At 43.0% G+C, this 20318-nt stretch overlaps 1 protein-coding gene across 3 annotated transcripts in view; it reads left to right on the forward strand.

Annotated features, from left to right (window-relative positions):
- Window positions 1-20318, forward strand: part of TOX2 (TOX high mobility group box family member 2) — a 349367-nt gene that overhangs the window by 217835 nt on the left and 111214 nt on the right. For all 3 annotated transcript variants that reach the window (XM_043980270.1, XM_043980269.1, XM_043980268.1), the window contains one exon: window positions 7996-8241. In XM_043980270.1, coding sequence (XP_043836205.1) covers window positions 7996-8241 — 246 coding nt within the window. The remainder of the gene's footprint in view (window positions 1-7995; window positions 8242-20318) is intronic.

Consider the following 20318-nt stretch of genomic DNA (forward strand, 5'->3'; position numbering starts at 1 on the left):
CCAACAAACAAACAAACAAACAAAAAACAACAACAATAACTTTGAGGTGCCACCTCACATCTATCATATTGGCTAATATGACAAAAAAAGAAAATAATAAATGTTGGAGAAGCTGTGGAAAAAATTGGAACACTAATGCATTGTTGGTGGAGCTGTGAACTGATCCAACCATTCTGTTTTTGGGGGGAGTTGTTTTGTTTTGTTGGGGTTTTGCAGGGCAATGAGGGTCTCTCAGATCCTTTCAAACTCATTGGGGGGAAATCCAGCAGATGGAGCTTTGAAAGTCTTGATTACATTTAAAATTTTGAATAGACCCCCTAGTGCTCACTAGTTAGTTAAACTCAGAACTGGCCTTATGGATTCTGTGGTTCGGTGTGAGTGTTCCATCTCACAATCTTCTCTCTGTATGTGAGACTCAAGGCTGTATGGTGTAGGGGAAGGAGCACTGGGTTTGGTGTTCCTCTCACATTACATCTCCAGTTTCCAGGCCTCATGCCTGGAATACACTCCTTCCTCACCCCTGTCTCCTATTTTCCTGGCTTCCTTTAAGACAGTTCAGATCCCACTTCCTCTGATAATCCATTCCTGGTCTCCCCTCTTACCTCGATGATACTGCCTTCCCTCTGAGATTACCTTCATCTACTATGTACTTAATTATGTGCATGTCATCTTCTCCATTATGGGCAACTAGGTGGTACAGTGAAGGGGGCCTGGAGTCAGAAAGACCCAAATTCAAATGTGGCCTCGGATACTTGCTAGCTGTGTGACCCTGGACAAGTCACTTCACCCTTTTTGCCTCAGTTTCCTCATCTGTAAAATGAGTTGGAATAGGAATTGGCGAAACTCTCCAGTATCTTTGCCAAGAAAACACCCAAATAGGGGGCATGAAGAGTCAGACATGACTGAAAAATGATTGACCAACAACAGTCTTCCATTAGAACATCAGCTCCTTGCAGGCAGGGTCCATGATTTTACCTTTCTTTGTCTTCCTAGCACTTAGCACAGTGCCTGGCACATAATAAGCTTAATAACTTAAACTTAATAAATGCTTGTTGATTGACCAGCTAATTCACAGTTTAAATCCTGGCTTGCTGTCCTATTCCTTGTATGGCCTGAGCTATATGATCTCATCTCTGTGGGGGTCCACCCCCTTCTCTGAAGAGTGGGGTATTGGGTTGGGTGATCTCTCAAGTCCTCTCCAGCTTCCAGCTTCAATTCTCTGATCCTGTGATGGACATTTCCACATCTGGAAGGTATCTCCATCATCTTCTTGGAGTACTTCTTGAAATAGAACAAATGACTTGTTATCTTACCCTTCCCATGGGGTGGAGAGAGAAGTTAATTAAAATAAGATAGTTAAAAGGAAAGCAACTGAACTGTATGTTTCCCCCCATCATTTAAAAAGTGATTGTGACAGATCTAAAACCTCAGGTAGGGCACGTCCAGGAACATTCTGGAGCGAGCTAAAATAACTCAGGAGAGCTAATTGTTAACTTTTCCATGTGAGTATTTACATCTCAGAAATAAGTAAATACTCCAAATCAGGGCTTGGCTTATTATTTTGTTGAATGTCTAGACTTAGGTAAGTGATGGGAAAATATTAATAATTCAGACTAAACTTAAAGATGTGCATATTTTTTTTCCCAGAGAGCCAGTTGTTAAACATTTACCAGCACATTTCTGGGTACATGTATTATAGACATGGCTGTCCTTGTGATTTCTAGATGGTTACAGGCACCTCTGCCCTATGTGGTTACATGCAGGAGGAGTATTGTAACCTTTAGCCTAGGAATTGCTTCATGTACACTGGAAGTATATACATCTGTCTCTGCTGAGGCACCCCAGAACTGAGAAGCAGACACACTGCTTCAATGTCCTCATCTAATGATGGTTTACATTTTGTTTACACTGAAAACTCAGAGAGGCATCCTCCTGGTTAGTGAGGAAGAGGGAGCCTTGTTTAAAAGAAATATCAACTTGTGGATTTATAGGCCTCATTGAGTGAATTGTTTTTGTTGTTGTTTTGTTTTGTTTTTTGTGAGGGGCAGTGGAGGTTAAGTGACTTGCCCAGGGTCACACAGCTAGTAAGTATCAAGCGTCTGAGGCCAGATTTGAACTCAGGTCCTCCTGAATCCAAGGCCAGTGTTCTATCCACTGTGCCACCTAACTGCCCAAGTGACCTGTTTTTACATACAACTTTTGATTAGAATCATCAAGATATAGCCACATATGTACATGCACATATGCTAAATTCTATGTTGAGATGGGGGTGGAAGGTCACAGTAATAGTAACAGGGATGGAAGACAGATTGTCAAGGTGATTCAAGGAAAAGTGGATTTGTGGGAGAATAATCCCAATTGGCCACCTAGCCAGCTGTAAATTTATTGGGATATCAGACTTCTAGAATGCTTTCAGATTTACAAAGCACTTTACATATATTATCTCCTTTAAGCCTCCCAGCAACCCTGTGAGGTAGGGGGCATCATCATGCCCATTTTACAGATGAGGAAACTGAGATTGAGAAACTGGGGTTAAGTGACTTACCCATTGTTTACATAGTACCTAGCTGCCTACTGCCTGTGAGATGTGATATGAGGAGAGAGAGAGGGAGGGAGGGAGGGAGAGAGAGGGAGGGAGGGAGAAGGAAGGAAGGAAGGAAGGAAGGAAGGAAGGAAGGAAGGAAGGAAGGAAGGAAGGAAGGAAGGAAGGAAGGAAGGAAGGAAGGAGGGAGGGAGGGAGGGAGGGAGGGAGGGAGGGAGGGAGGGAAGGAAGGAAGGAAGGAAGGAAGGAAGGAAGGAAGGAAGGAAGGAAGGAAGGAAGGAAGGAAGGAAGGAAGGAAGGAAGGAAGGAAGGAAGGAAGGAAGGAAGGAAGGAAGGAAGGAAGGAAGACAAACAGAGATGAAGAGAAAGAGATAGAATTTGGGGAAAGAAAGAACAATGAAGAATCCTAGCTCCATCTCTACTGTGAACTAGCTGTATAATGTTTAAATAAGCCACTTACCCTCCCTGGAGTTAAGAAGGTATTTGAACCCATGCCATACAAAGATCATTGGAGAAGCCAAGAATGTTTAGCCTGGAGAAGCAAAGACACAATTAGTCTCTTCGAATCCATGACAGGCTGTCGTGTGGCAGAGGGATTAAACACCATTCTTTGTTGTTTGGGGCCTTAATTCTCATTTGCTGGGCAGACATCTCTCCAGATCTTGTTATCCTTCTTTGTAACTCTGACCTGGGGACTTGACTCTGGCTCCTGATTGGTTCTCTGCCATAGTATTCAGATCAGTGAGATGGCCCCTTGATGGGCTCCTCCCCTCCACCTCCCCCCATGCCCCGTAGTATGTGACAGAGCCCTGGGTACACATGTACATTTCTGTATGGCCACATTTGATTTATGTGATTAGCCAGAAGACAGATTGGCAAGATGATTCAAGGAAAAGTGGATTTGTGGGAGAATGATCCCAACTGGCCACCTAGCCAGCTGTAAATTTATTGGAATATTAGACTCCTAGGATGTCAGAGCTAGAAGGGATTGAAAAGACCATCTATTGCAACCCACACAGAGAAGGAAACTAAGTCAGACCAGAGAAGTGTTTTGTCTAAGCTAGGAGCAGAGCCAGGAGTACACCCCAGTGCTGGGGCTTTCTTCTATTTATTTACCCAACTGCCTCGAGAACTAATTGTATTTTCTGTCTCCCCAAATGCTAAAAGAAAATGCAAGGCCTTGAATTAGTTAGACTGGCCACCTGAGTGCCGTCCCCAAGCCCTGCTCAATTAGGTCTCTCTGGTTTTCACACAGCTGTGTAGACCAGGCAACTCCTGGAAAAAGTTGTAAAGTGTTAATAAAATTTTTTAGAAAGCACTTTGCGATTGTAAAGTGCTCCACTAAAGCTAAATGTCCGTAATGATGTTTTCTTGTAAAGATTTATTGTGACGATTCAGAGGAAGTATGTGCATGGCTGGCCCCTGATCCCGGCTGCCGACCATGCCAGCTGCCCCTGAGTCTGAACCAAGCACCTTTCTTTCCTTACTTCTTCCTCTTCTTCCCCCATGCCTCCTTCCATCCCCTTCTGCTCCCTTAGCAAAACCTTCCTGCAGCCTCATTCAAGTACTGCTTGTTGGCAAAGCATAGCACTGGGAACCAGCCCCGGGGAAGATGGGCAGTGCTTCCAACTGTCGAGACCGATTATGCTGATTGGATATTGTCTAATCTGATTCTGATTATGTGTTGCTGTGATCCTAATTCTGACATAACTGTAGAATACTTAAGATGATTTCAAAGGCATTGTAATTTAAGAGGTGTTCCTTCCCCCCCTGCCTGCTGAGCGAAGTAGTCCTAAGAGAAATATTCAGGGTCTGTGATCAGTGACCCACTTTTTTCATATGGAAAGTGAAGCATCCCCTAAGAGCAGTCAGAGACTTGTAAAACATCAGAGCTGGGAGGGTCCTCAGAGACCAGCTAGTCCAATAACAGGGGAAACAGGACCAGGGAAGGGAAAGAGACTTTCTACAGGCCCACCTCTGCAGGACCCTGGCCTCCACCATGAGAGCTTCAGGAAACTAATGAGGTTTTCCATAATTTCATTAAGCAGTGCAAAGCCACTTGCTTGTAGACCTGATATAAAAATAAACCACTTGGAGGAATGAGCTTGAGTAGGCTGATTTATTCAAATCCATCTCCATGCCATGTTCTGAAATCCTCTTAAATATCTGGGAAAGGACCCACAGACCCCTTCTTAACTGAATCTAAGTCTCCATCCCCAAAATGGAAAGTGGTTACCAAGGGGCAGCTACGTGGCACAGTGGATAGAGCACCGGCCCTGGAGTCAGACATACCTGAGTTCAAATCCGGCCTCGGACACTTAACATTTACTAGCTGTGTGACCCTGGGCAAGTCACTTAACCCCAATTGCCTCACTAAAAAAAAAAAAGTGGTTACCAGACCCGTGGAAAGAGGGAAGGAAGGAAGGAAGGAAGGAAGGAAGGAAGGAAGGAAGGAAGGAGTGAGGGAGGGAGGGATGAAGGAAGGAAGGAAGGAAGGAAGGAAGGAAGGAAGGAAGGAAGGAAGGAAGGAAGGAAGGAAGGAAGGAAGGAAGGAAGGAAGGAAGGAAGGAAGGAAGGAAGGAGAGAGTGAGGAAAGGAAGATCATTTATCCCTCTGCCTTGTTTACAGGGCTTGGGTCTCAAGAACCAGTCCCTGAGGCAAGGGAGAATGATGGGGTAAAGAAGGAGAGTGGAAAGTACACTTGGAGTTTTGATGTTCAATTCAATGGAACAAGCATTTATTAAGCACCCACTGAGCGACAGGCACTGTTCTAGGCATTGGAGATACAAAAGACAAAAAAACAAAATAATTGCTGCTCTCCCAAGAGCCCAGAATCTGGGATACAAACCCAAGAAATGACACCACCCCTTCTCTCCAAAATATGTAAATGCTATTGGTTGAAAGGGAGGCCTGAGCTGCCATTGTCCTGTTTGAGCAAAATCAAACTAAGAAGGCTGAGGAGACCAGAAGAATGAGAGTCCCTGAAGCAAGCTGGCATGTCTTGCCCTACACTAACAGCACTCCCAAGCAAGTCAATCCGGCAAGCCTTTATTAAGCACCTACTGTGTGCTAGGCATTGTGCCAATTGCTGGAATACAGAACAAAAGATCACCAGTCCTACACATAAACGCACCCAGGACCCAGAGGTGACAGAAGAGGGAGGCAGATATTAAAAGGTGTTTTGGAAATCTAGGCAATTGCCTAGAGACCTTGGAATCCAAGTTAAATAGATCAATTCTTTTCAATGTGAGGGAAAGAAGGGATGATGCTTTCACTGGCTCTGAGTTAGCTGGATTAACTGAGGCTCTTACACGTGACCATTTTTTGCACACACCTGTATTTCTTCATCTAAATCCGGCCATGGCATCAAGTGATTTTTGAAAATGGTCATTAAAATCTGCATGAACTGAGCAGATATATCAGAACTTCAGAGAATAAAACTTTTAACACTCAAAAACAAGAGCCTCTTGATTCCTCAAGGGACAGGTGCTGCCTGTGTTAACTCTCACAGCTGTTCTGTTCCCCGTGGAGGGGAACCAGCCATGTGGGACAATCTGGGTGCTCCTGCTCTCCAATACTCTCCTGAAGACTTCATAGAATCTTAGACTAACAGAGAGGGAGGGGACCTTAGAGGTCATCGTAACCAACCCTCTCACTTTGCAGAGGGAGAAATTTAGGCCCAGAGAAGGGCAATGACTTTCTCAGGGTCACACAGCAAGTTAGTGGCAAAGTTAGGGCTAGCAACAGAGGCTCCTAACTCCCAAATGCAGGACTTCCTTTCTGTCACACCCACCACCCCCTCCTAAAATCAGCCAACTCATCCACCTCCAGCAAGGTCAGGCCCTCAGCCTGTAATGCCCTCAAGCAATATTCAACCTATCCTGAAAACTTTTTCCCCCCAGCACAAATGGATATCCTTGTCACAGGACTGCTTTGCTCAAAGGTAAACTAATAAAAAGTTTCGTCTCTGCTGTGGCAGGGATATTGCTATTATTGCAAGTTCTTTCTTCTTAGGGGGAGATAATAATATAGTAGATTATATAAAACATACATATGCAAATATAAAATAAGATAATACATATAAAGTGTTTTGCAAATCTTAATCCTTACAGGTATCTAGGTGACTCAGTAGATAGAGCACTGGGCCTAGAGTCAGGAAGGCCTAAATTCAAATTTAACCTCAAACACTCACTGGCTGTGTGACCCTGGGCAAGTCATTTAACCTCTGTGTGTCTCAATTTCCTCAACTGTAAAATGGGGATAATCATAGCACCTATCTCAAGATTATTATCAGGATCAAATGAGATCATATTTGCAAATAGCACATAGCACAATGTCTGGCACACAATAGGCACTTCATCAATGATATTTCATCAAATATTCATGCTATTATTATTGTGGAGGTTAAATTCATTAGAAGCTCTTAACACATCAAGAGATTTATTAAGGTTTAGAAGATGGGTCAGCAACTCTAATTCAACTTGAGGGGGGAAGAAAGTAAAAAGCTATATCAAGGCTGTCACACTTGGCCATTTTTTTGGACACAACTGTATATCTTTCTGGCTTTAAATCTGGCACTACTTCTAAATAGTGAGTAGATTTTTTTGTTTTTTGATTGTTTTTTGGTTTGGGTTGTTTTTTGTTTTGGGGGGGTTTTTTGTGGGGCAATGAGGGTTAATTGACTTGCCCAGGGTCACACAGCTAGTGCGTGTCAAGTGTCTGAGGCCAGATTTGAACTCAGGTCCTCCTGAATCCAGGGCCGGTGCTTTATCCACTGCACCACCTAGCTGCCCCTAGTGAATACATTTTTGGCGTACTTTATCACACTCCATAAAGCTATTTTGATATTCTCACAGTCCCTAATGAGTATCTTAGCCACCAAGGTTTTTTCTTTAAAGCAGACATTGTATTGGGCACCAAACAGGTTGGTCTGTACTTGCTGAACATCAGTGGGTTGCTTGAATTTTGAGCACTTACAGGCATTGAGATACCTGGGAGAAAGCCCTAGCCTTGGGGCTCTCCAGAGAGATACATTTATTTGCACTAAGATTTAGTGACACATTTTGACTTTGGGCAACAACCAAGCAGAAAAAAAGAGTCTGAAAGGGATAATCAGACAGGGCTGGGCCGGGACTGGGACTGGGGTGGGGCTGGGGATGGGGACGGAGCTGGGGTCAGGGCTCTATCCACCTTCCTCCAGCCATCCAGCCTTATTGTATGATGCCCTGATTAGCAAAGTCAGACTTGGGTCATTAGAAGAGCCTTCAGCTTTAGGGAGCAGAGAAGTTTGGCCATTAGCAACTGTTGGGAATGTATGCTATTGGCTTTGTAGAAGTAGCCTCATGGGTCTCATTCATGAAGGGTCTGACAGGGTCTCTGCTATAAATGCTGTTTTGTGATTGTGTGGTGGCAAAGAAGTGATACATTAAGAAAATATCCTTTTAATATTTTAGACTTATAATGGTCAAAGTGAGAATAATGAAGACTATGAAATCCCTCCTATAACTCCTCCTAATCTCCCAGACCCCTCCCTTCTTCACCTGGTGGACCACGAGACCGGCTATCACTCACTCTGCCACAGCCTCCCACCAAACAGCTTGATACCAACATATTCCTATCAAAACATGGACCTGCCTGCCATCATGGTGTCCAACATGTTGACTCAAGATGGGCACCTCCTCTCAAGTCAACTACCCACAGTGAGTAGGCTTTTCTCTTACCTTGACCAACCTGAATTGGGATATTTCATTGAAAATGACTTCTCTGTTGCTGTTGTTCTCATTACTATTGATTGTGAAATGAGTTGGATTAAATAAATGTTTGATTTAACGATCATTTCTTAAGCTGGACAAGGTACCGGGTTGGGGGGGGGGTACAAAAACATAAAGACTATGACTTAAAGGAATTTATATTCTCCTAGGAGATGTGAACAAATAAGGAAATAAGAGATCATTTGAGGAGGAAGAGATGGCTGATAACCCAGGAGATTAGGGAGGGCTTCCTGTAAGAGATGGCATCTCAGCTGAGCTTGGAAGGTAGCTAAGGATTCTAAGAGGTGAATGGGGGAGGGCATTCCATGCATGAGAGGCAACCTATACACAAGCATAGGGGTGGGAGATGGAAGGCTAAGTTTATGGAACAGCACGTTGGGCAGTCTGACCAAAAAGCAGAGTAAATAAGGAGGAGTATTGTGAAATCAGGGTGGAAACAAAGGTTGTAACCCTCAATTTTAAATACCAAGCAGAGGAATTGGTTGTTGTTGTTTGTTTGTCCTTCATTTTCGAAGAGGACCATGCCATTGGGGTGATGTCATGACTTGCGCTGAATTGGATTTAAGTGAGTGAGGGCTGTGCAAAGTCACCAACCTCACTCTCTCCTCCAGAGCCATCTGGGTCCAGGGGCAAGATAGACATCAGAATGACTGGAGATGGCCCCAGATATTTTAAGGCAATTGGGGTTAAATGACTTGCCCAGGGTCACACAACTAGTAAGTGTCTGAGGTCAAATTAGAATTCAGGTTTTCCCAGGGGAGCTAAGTGGCTCAGTGGATAGAGAACCGGCCCTGGATTCAGGAGGACCTGAGTTCAAATCCTACCTCAGACACATGACACTTAGTAGCTGTGTGACCCTGGGCAAGTCACTTAACCCTCATTGCCCTGCCCCCCCCCAAAAAAAAAAAAAGAATTCAGGTCTTCCCAACTTCAGGGCCAGTGATCTATCCACTGTCCCACCTAGATGCCCATAAGGAATTGGTATTCTATCTTAGAGACGATAGGGAGACACTGAAGATTCTAGAGCAGGAGCATGAACTGGTCAAGTCTGTTATTTAGGAAGGTTATTTTGGCAACTGTTCAAGGGGTAGATTGGAAAGGGAATTGCTGCCTAAAGGCTGGGAATCTCATTAGGAAGCTGTTGCATTTGTTCAGATGAGAGGAATTTAAGTTTTTAACTAGGTGGTAGCCTATTGGAGAAAAAGGGATAAACGGGAGAAATGTTGTGGAAGAAGAACTGACAAAACTTGATAAATAATTGGTTATGGAGGCTGAGGGAGAGAAGAGCATGGAGGATGATTCTGAAGCATCACCCTTAATAGCAATAGAGAAGTTAGAAGAGTGGATGAGTTTAAGGAGAAAGGTAATGGATTGTTTTAGACATAGCAAGTTTGAGTTGCCCACAGGACATCCAATAAGCAATTAGGGCAGCTACATAGCACAGTGGATAGAATGCCAGGCCAGGAGTCAGGAAGACTCATCTTTGTGAGTTCAAATCTGGCCTCAGACATGTAAGTGGTATGACCTTGGGCAAGTCATTTAACCCTCTTTGCCTCAGTTTCCTCATCTGTAAAATGAGCTGGAGAAGGAAATGGCAAACCACTCCAATAACTTCACCAAGAAAACCTCAAATGGGGTCATGGAGAGTCAAATACAACTGAAAACAATTGAACAATAACAACAACAACAGTTGATAGCAAAGAAAAAGCCTAACCTAATTAAAAACAAACTTTTCAAGCCCGCTCAAATACATTAGCAATGTGTGTATATGTCTCTACACATGTATAGATCTATAAATGTGTACATCTATCCTTGTATGAATAGATGGATATTCTTCTCCTCTAATGACCTCTTGCCAAGGCATGGAAATAGCCCTCAAAGATTCTACCTTTGGAGGGCAAGCTCGGACCAATCCTACCAAACTGAACAGTTTAGAAGTATGGTATGTTTGAGGACCCCAGACTAAGTTCAGAGACACTCATGGCCAGAAAGTTGCCCAACAGGAGATGAATGTATTTGTTATAACAACAGATGAAGCTATCAACTAAGCCATGTACTAAAGTGGGGTGGATTTGTGGCCTGTGTCTCTGGAAGGGGCGCCCACATCCATGAAATCCCTTGCCTTTCAAAATATATATGGCCTACAAACTCATTATAAGTCACTCTTCTCCACTCCTTAAGGGAAATGCCCAGAGGACAACAATTTCTTGGCCTATTTCAGGTGATGTCTGAAAGAAATAAAACTGAATCCAGCTTTTCATTAATTCAGACTGGCCTTGCCAATCCCATAATCCAATAGTGGAAATAAGTGAGGTTTGACCTATTTTATTTTCTCTTTCTATGGAATGAAATACCTACACAATAATATTGCCCAGGGAAGATGGTGTCAGATCAGGTAGAGATTTCGGGTCAGAATGTAGAGCTAAATTGGGGAAAGAGGATTGGCTTACTTGTACTTCTGTTGTATAGCATTCGGGGAGAGGGTGGGAGTATGGGGGTGCATAAGGGGAGGTGAGATACATAGAGATGTAAAAGTAAGAAGTCTCTATGTGGGGATGGAGGGAAAGGAAAAGACAGCTCCTTCCCTCCAAGGGAGAATAAGATGTGGACACAAAGAATAGGATACAAGTTAACAAAATGAGTTCGAAAGAAGATGTCAGAGATGTATAAACAACATTCTGTGAAAGGATACAGAGAAAAGAGTCATGATGATGGTGCACGGGGCTTGAAGTCAGAAGACTTCAGATACCTATAAGTTGTGCCATCACAAGCAAGTCATTTTACTACCCAGAGCCTCAATTTTCTCATATGTACAATGGGCATAACGATGCCTGCACTTCCTCCTCTGTAGGGACGCTGCGACGAAGTTGCTTTATAATTATTAAAGCCACTATGTAAACATGAATTATGGTTGTTGCTGTTATTAAAAGGTAAAATTGAAAATTTACATTAATCTAGTTTAGTGCAGGCCACAGAGTATAGGAGTATCATAAAACCTGTTTTTTAATGGTGAAATTCAATTCAATAAACATCTATTAAGTACCTACCCTATTCATAATTTGTAGATTTGGATCTGGAATGGACCTCAGAATCCATTTGGTCCAACCCTCTCATTTTAAAAATGAGAAAACAGAGATGTTCAGTGATTTGTCCACGGTCACACAGGTAGTAAAAAAGCAGAAGTAGGATTTGAACTCAGGTCCCCTTTCTCCACAGCCAGAATTCTTCCCACTAAAACATATGCCTGGTGCTTCAGTTGATAGTGGAGATACAAAGATTAATACAGTTCCTATTCCTGGGGAGCTCAATGAGGGGAAAGAGAAAGAAATATACATAAAAAGGCCTGATCCCAACCATCTCTAGTGAGTGTGGTCCTTGGGTGGTCAGCTCTCTTTCTTCTTTTTTTTTGGTGAGGCAATTGGGGTTAAGTGACTTGCCCAGGGTCACACAGCTAGTAAGTGTCAAGTGTCTGAGATCGGATTTGAACTCAAGTCCTCCTGACTCCAAGGCCAGTGCTCTATCCACTGCACCACCTAGCTGCCCCTGGCTCTCTTTCTATAATATCAACACCAGGTCTGGATTTCTGTTAGTGTCTCTAATCCCTCCTAGTCCAAGATTCATTCAACTCATTCAAGAAGCTTTAGTAGGCACCTACTGTGTGCCAGGCACTGTGATAGGTACTAGATATACTGATATGAAAATGACACATTCGAATGAAGAGCTTACAGCCTCCTTAAACATGTAAGTTTAAGTCAAATTTAACCCAATAAATATTAAGTACCTACTATGTGCTAGGCATTGTGATAGGTATGGAGGGATACAGGTTTGAAAATGACACATTTGAATGAGGAGCTTATAGCCTTCTGGGAGTTCTTGCTTAAGTCATTCAATCCAATAAATATTTATTAAGCACCTACTATGTGCCTGGCACTGTGTTAAACACTGGACATACAGTTACTATAAAGAAAGACAGTCCCTGACCGAAAGGAGCTTATAATCTCATGGAGGAAGACAACACACAAAAGTTGGAGGGGGGCAGGAGAACAGGATACCAGCTGTACCAAGTGCAGGAACATTTTGTTCCATGGAATTGAAACCAGGCAGGGCAGCAGGTGCAAATTGGAGTGAGCCCAAATGTCTAATTTCTGCCCATTATAAAGGAAGGAAGGCATTAGGAGGAATTTGATGTAGCCCTCCAATCAGAGGGGCAGAGACTGAGACTTGGCTTGAGTTGGCAGGAAGGAGTAAAGATAGTTGTGGTCAAAGCAGTGGCCCAGTGCTGGCTTAGCAGGGGTCACTCCCAGGGAGAGATAGTCATGAATGTTTAGGTCTTAGTAGGATGGCTCCACAAAACTAAGGAGAAGCTGAGGATAGGAACAGTCCAGATAAATCGAACATGGGCCTGTCTCCCGCATATAAGTCACACAGTTCTTGGCACATCGTTTGCATTTAATAAATGCTTTTTCACTCATTCATTATTGCCAAGACCTCCCAACCTGTTCCTGCAGCCGAGAACAGTCCCTGCCACCCCCATCCCATGCTTATTCAGCCTTTTGGGAGAAAACCAGAGTCCAGATTTTCTGTTTTTTAAGGGACCTCCTTGGAAAGCAATAGTCTATTGGAAATGGGCCCTTTTTACCAAATTAAATATTCTTAAGGCTTCTCTCAGGGTTTGAGCTTCTTAGCTGATTAAACATTCATTTCCAAGACAAAAAGAGTCAATTTGGTGCGAAAGATATTTTTTTCTGCTTTAATTTAAAGCACTGCACCTCATTCTGACCCCTATTTTCATAACTCGATAATTTTATCCTGTGTTGATTGTCTCATTTTGAGAGGAGATATTGCACTTATAAATCAGTTTCTAAAATACCCAAAGAAACAAGAAGAGTGGAATTTATTAAGCAGCTTCTGTTATGTCTGAAATAATTTATTTTGGAGGAGTCCTTGGGAAATGCTCTCTTTGGTATTTTATGATCGTGTTTTGCAAATGTAGCCTCCCAGTCATAAATCAAGGAGAAGCCCCTGAAGAGAAGGTGCTGGCAGTTTGAGGGCCATGGAGCAGAGAGCTGGGGTCTCTGCCTTTCCCAAAGAATCCCCCCACTGGGGCTTCATGTTTAGGTTCTGAAATGAAGCCCAGAAATGAAGGCAGAACCCAAAGGGAAGAAAGATGGGGGGAAAAAACAAAAAACAACTCACCACCACCCCTTTGCTCATTCTCCCAGGTAATTTAGGGAAATAAGAGATCTATTTTAAATCTGAGCTGTCTGAGTCATGAGAACTATGTAAAGCCATCCCATGAGCTGGCTTCTCCATAGTCAGCGTAGTATGGTGGCTCTGTAGTCCTGAAGGTCTAAGTTTAAATCCCACCTCTGACATTTATTAACTATATGACCAGGGATAAGACATTTGATTTCTTTGAGCCTCAGTTTCCTCATCTGTTAAATAGGTATGGTAATACCTTTAGTACCTACTGCATAGGAAGCTAAGTGATACAGTGGATAGAGTATTGGGTCTAGAGTCAGTAAGACCCATCTTTCTGAATTCAAATCCAGCCTCAGAACCTCACTAGCTGTGTGACCCTGGGCAAGTCACTTAACCCCATTTGCCTCCATTTCTTCATCTGTAAAATGAGCCAGAGAAGGAAATGGAAAAATAATCCAGTATCTCTGCCAAGATAACCCCAAATGGGTCATGAAGAGTCGAACATGACTAAAACGACCGAAAACACACACATGAATATAATGGCAGAAATGAGACAGGAAGGAGGGAGGTCATATTAGGCAGAGAGAACAGCAGATGCATATGTGGGGAAGCCAGGCCCAGTATCCACTTGCTTGATGATTGGGAGCATGAGAGAGAACAGTGTAAGCTAGAACTGCAGCAAATGGACTGCAGCCGAATTGTGGAGCACATTGGACGCAAAACTAAGAAGCTTGTAGCTTACATTTTAATCATGACAGGGATTCATTGAAGGTTTTTGAATGGAGTAACATGATCAGACTTCATCAGTCATAAATTTAGCTCTGAAAGAGACCTTGGGGTCACCCACTGTTTGTGTACAGGGAAGGTTACCAGAATCACGGATCTTAAGCCGGGCAGGGCCTTAGAAGTCATTTAGTTGGGGCAGCTGGGTGGCACAGTAGATAAAGCACCAGCCCTGGATTTAGGAGGACCTGAGTTCAAATATGGTCTCAGACACTTGACACTTACTAGCTATGTGACCCTGGACAAGTCACTTAACCCTCATTGCCAAGAAGGAGGAGGAGGAGGAGGAGGAGGAGGAGGAGAAGAAGAAGAAGAAGAAGAAGAAGAAGAAGAAGAAGAAGAAGAAGAAGAAGAAAGAGAGAGAGAGAAAGAAAGAAAGAAAGAAAGAAAGAAAGAAAGAAAGAAAGAAAGAAGTAATTTTGTCCAAATGCCTCATTTTACAGATGAGGAAACTAAGACATAGAGAGATTAAGCAACTTATTCAGGGTTATATGGTGACTAAATAGAATTAGTATATATGGTAAGTGGCAGAGCCAGGATTTGAACACAGACCCTTTGATACCAGATCCCAATATTCTTTCCATTGTACCACACTGCTGATCCACTCCAGGAGCCTGTACAGGAAAACTAGAGAAAAGAAATTGGAGGCAGGGACACCAGTTAGGAAATTATTGCCATAGTCTGAGGCAATACAAACCTGATCTAGGCTTATTACTGAATTAGATATGTGAGACAAAGAAATTGTCCACTTCGCGGACAGTCATGTCCACCCTCTTTGTGACCCCATTTGGGATTTTCTTGGCAAAAATACTGGAGTGGTTTGCCATTTCCTTCTCCAGCTCATTTTACAGAAGAGGAAATTGAGGCAAGCAGGGTTAAGTGACTTGTCCAAGGTCACACAACTAATAAGTGTCAGAAGCTATATTTGAACTCAAGAAGAAGAGCCTTGCTGACTCCAGGCCCTGTACTCTATCTGCTGCACCACCTAGGTAGCTGAGATAAAGAAAAGGGAGGTGTCAAAGATAACCCTGAGATTTCAAGCCCAAGTAACTAGAAACATGGTTGCACCATTGACAGAAAGCAGGAAATCATAGGAGCTGGTTTTAAAGGAACGTGAATGAATGTTAACAAGATCATAGAGTTAGAGCCTGAAGAGCCAGAATCAGAGGTCACCTAGTCCAGTCCCCTCATTTTACAGATGAGGAAACTGAGACCCATCAAGGGAAAATGACTTGCTCAGGATCATATAGCTAATTAGTATCTAAGATAGGCTTTGAACCCCGATCTTCATGACTTCAAATCTAGTGCTTTATCTGCTACACAATGGCCTTGAACAAAATATTAAACCTCTCTCTAGGTCTCAGTTTCTTCGTCTGAAAAATGAGGTTGGATGAGATGACCTTGAAGGTCCCTTCTCTAAATCTCTGACCCTATGAATCTACATCAGGCAACTGGAAATCCAAGACCAGAACTCAGGAGAAAAGTGAAGCCTGTAGAGAAAGAGAGAGAGATATATATAGCTAGAGTGTCCCATATAAATGGAATCTATAATGATCATTTATATTTTCTATTCCAGGCTTTATTGAAAGAGTACAAATATGCAGGAATAAAAATAGTTCTATTTTATGGAACTTGCTATAGGTTTGGGAGGCATCTGCATAGAAGCAGTATTTGAAGCTGTGAGAGCTGATGAGAATAGGAGAGCAGATTGATAACTCATTAGCCCCTGTTTCACCCACAGGCACTCAGGAAGGTTGAATGTGGGTGAGAGGAAAGAATAGGGAGGCGATGTGGGGCGCTGCCTGACTTATGAGAGGCCCTCCAAGTAGAGGCCTGGGCAATTTAGAATGGGAGTGCCAGTGGGGAGGGCAATGAGGAGAGGCAGAGAGGCCCTAAAGACCCCCCACGTCATTAAGATCAGGGTTCAAATCCTATCTTAGATGCTAATTAGCTGTATGATCCTGGGCAAGTCATTTGCCCTTGATAGCCCTCAGTTTCAATTAATTTGAACTCAGGTCTTCACAACTCCAGATCCAGTGCTTGCTTCCCTGTGATGAACAAGGAGAGAATTGGATTTTCAGGTGCCCTTGGGAAGTGCTATAGCTGGGCACATGCCACTAAGGTCTCTTGGTCAATTTCCAGACTCTTCGCTTGTGACTTCTTGCCATTGTTTTGAGTGTCTGCTTTTCCCTGGGAGTGAAGGACCAAGGTAGTAGAAGACAGGACATTTGAGAGAGGTGTGGCATACTGGAAAGAGCACTGGACTTGGGTCAGAAGACCCAGGTTTTACCACTTACCAGATGTGCCAGGGGAGACAAGCTGTTAATATTGGTACTGCTTACCTGAGAGCGCTATTGGGAGGAGAGTGATTTGTGGTTTGTCCTTAAAGAACTACAGAAATGTGAGTTTTTATTATTCATTCAGCAATTGTTTATTAAGCACTTACTATGCTCAAGGCACCATGCTAGGGGCTGGAAATATAAAAACCAAAAACTAGGAAATCTGCCTACATTCCCTTGAGGAACACAACATGCACATATGTAATTAAATATAAAAATATTACATGAATAAAAATTACATATAAAATATTGCACATAGAAGGATTTGGGGAGGGGGAACCCTGACAGATGGGATCGGGGCATCAGAAAAGACCTAATGTAGAAAGGAGAAAATGGCATCTGAGCTGAGCCCTGAGGGGAGCTAGGGATTCCAAGAGACCAAGGCAAGGAAGGTGAGCATCTCAGGCAGGGAACCAGCGTGAGGAAAGAGATGGGATGTAGAACGCGGGGAATGGCCAAGTTTGGCTAGACTGTAGAATTTATAGTGGCAAGCCTATGAAGATAAGTTACAACCACATTGTGAGGGAGGTCAAAAAACCAAGCAGAAGAGTTTCTATTTTATCTTAGAGGTAAAAGAAAGCCCTTGACGATTCTTGAGCAGGGGAGTGACATTATCAGACTTATGCATTTGAGGCAGGGGTTTGGAGAGAAAAGGCTATTACCATAGTCTGGGCAAAAGATGAGAACGACCTGAACTAAGGTGGTGGCCATGTGTGAGTAGAGAGGAGGGCCTGAGGAGGAGAGACTCAGAGGCAGAATCCAACTGATTGGACATGGAGGCCAAGGGAGAAGAAAAAGTCGAGGTTACAAACCTGGTGATTGGAAGGATGGTGGCTCATGCCTTCAATGGAGTTGGGAGAGTCTGGCAGAGAGATGGACTTGTCAGGGAGGGGAGATAATGAGTTCTGCTTTGATCAAGTTGGGTTTGAGTTGCCTAAGGGAAAAGAAAAATGGAGCTGTTCAGCATGCCGTTGGTAATACTGGACTAGAATTCTGAGCAGTCCTAATTACTCTTGGGTCCAGTGGGGATGGCTAACCCAAAGAAATGAGATAGGGGAAGACTGCTGGGGTTTTAGACATTAAGGCACAGCCTGGGGAAGAGTGGAGCATTGTGACTCAGGTCAAAATTCTCGAGTTAAAATTCTACTACTTCCCTCTGACCAAGGACAAGTCATATCACCTCTTAGGCCCTCATTTTCTTCATTGGTAAAATGAGAGAGTCTGTGACCCTGTCAGGGTCCTATCAGGGAAGAGGAAGACCAAGAAACAAGCACAAAACAACCCTGGTTGGCTTTCTGTTTCTAACTGAAATTATTTGGCATTCCTGACAAGGAATGGCTTCATGCATCAAGCTCAAAAGCTGAGGGGCACAGTTCCCTTTCCCCTCCTCCCTGACATTGCTACCACTTGGATTCTGGGAAACAGGAGTCTAGGGTGAGGGTGGGAGTGGGACAGGGTCACAGTGGAAAACTACAACTGTAGAGATTCTTCATTTTTTATCTCAGCAGAAAGGAGGGGAGAGTGGACCATCTAGTCTGTTTGGATTACTGCTTAGACCACCCTCCTTCCTTTATAGTGGGGTATTATGGGTATGTGGCATTCCATATAGTCTCAGACCAGGTATATGCCAGAGCCAACTCATACAGGAGAGACAGACAGACATTGACAAAGACAAAAAGAGAAAAACAGAAACAAATATGGGGAGGGGTTAAATTGTCAGTAAGCATTTACACCTTGGAAATGGGCAAACACTACAGATTAGGGCTTGATTTATTGTTTTATTGAAAAGTGTTAATAATGCAGATTAAATTTAAAAGTGTGTCATGAGTACATTTTTCCTCCCAGAGAGACAGTTATTGAACACTTACTGACACACTCCAGCCTCAAATCCAGTTGATTTTGTGTGATTCATTTTGCTGAACCGTTTCCCCTCCCCCAGCCCCTTTTCTCTTTCTTTTTTGTTCTTAGTTAGTTACAGGGGGTGATTCTGTGGGTACCAGAGTGGGGAGGGATAGATTTGGGAATGAAGATGAGATCGAAACAAAAGATATCAACAGATAATGCCAATGTCCCTTCCAACTTGGAGATCCAGGGGAGACTGTGATTTTGTGCAATCAGGAAAGACTTGAACCAGTAATTAATGTGAAATATCTTCCAGGCTCAGATATCGATGGCCAGAATTCTGTCCGATGACATAAAAAAGATGCCCATTTAAGCAATCACAGAGCATGATCTCTGCTGAAGCCTCTCAGGCTTTACTCAGAGGCTTAAATCTGATTTCCTCCTGGAGGACCATTTCCCTAATCCACAAATTTGGCTCTCACTGTTCCCTGCTGGGAAGCTTCTCTACCTTATCTTCCAGTATGCCACAGCCCCTCAGATCGCTCACTCCCCCTGCAAACTAAGAAACCTCATCAGTTTCCAGAACTCCTATTTCAAGAGGCCATAGAATTATATAAAGATATGGAAGAGGACCAATTTAATTTAATAAACATCTAGGAAAGGTCTGTTATGTGCAAAACACTGTGTTAGGCACTGGAAAAACAAAGATGGAAATTAAAACCATCCCTGCCCTCAAAGTTCTTAAATTCTTTTGATTGATTGATAGATAGATAGATAGATATTGATTTTTTGTTCTTAAATCAACTTTCCAAATATACTCATCCCTTTTCCCCAGCACAGTGAGTCATCTCTTGTAACAAAGGGGGGAAAAGGAAGGAAGGATAGGGGGTTGGGGAGGGAAAGCAGTTTAGCAAAAATAACTAGCAACCTTAGTGGGGGACTGTGGGTATGGAACACACTGTCAGATTTATTTGAGGAGCTCTCACACTATGGGGAGAAGATAACCATGTGTATTAATAAGTATAATTCAAGTTAATCTGAAGAGGGAGAGAGCAATAACATCCGGAGGGAGGGTGGAGAGAAGAAATCAGGAGTACTTCTAGGAGGAGATGGCATCTGAACTGAGTCTTAAAGGATTCTGAGAGGCCAAAATGAGGAGGGAGTATATTCTAGATGTTGATATTATCTTGTGCCCAGCTAGGTGGCTCAGTGGATAAAGCACCAGCTCTGGATTCAGGAGGACCTGAGTTCAAACCAGGCCCCAGATACTTGACATTTACTAAGTGTGTGACCCTGGGCAAGTCACTTAATAACCCTCATTGCCCCGCCAAAAAAAAAAAAAATTCGATTTGATATCATCTTGTGAGCATGTAAGGGTGGGAAGTGAAACATCGAGTTTGAGGAGTAGCTAATAGGCCTCTTGGCTTGAATATAAAATGCATCGACCAGTGAAAAAAGACTAGCAAGTCAGTCAACTGGCATTTATTAAGAGCTTACTATGTGTACTATGCTAAGAATTGAGGACAGAAAAAAAAAAAACTTTTTTTTAATTTAAAAAAAAAAAGAATTGAGGATAGGCAAAAAAAAATGCCTGTTCCTACCCTAAAAGAATTTGTATATTAACGGGAGAGAAAATATGTAAATAGCTATGTACATACAAAATATATACAAAGTAAAAGGTAATTGATCTCAGAAGGAACAGTACCCCCACGGGAGGGTAGAGGGAAGGAAAGGCCTCCTACGGATGTTGGCATTTGAGTTGTCTTGAAGGAAGTGAAGGAAGGAAGGAAGCAAAGGTGTAGTTAGATCCTAGTGTTGTTGCTGCTGGGGCTGCTGTTG

This window comes from Dromiciops gliroides, chromosome 2 (assembly GCF_019393635.1).
Source record: "Dromiciops gliroides isolate mDroGli1 chromosome 2, mDroGli1.pri, whole genome shotgun sequence".
Taxonomy (NCBI): Eukaryota; Metazoa; Chordata; class Mammalia; order Microbiotheria; family Microbiotheriidae; genus Dromiciops; species Dromiciops gliroides.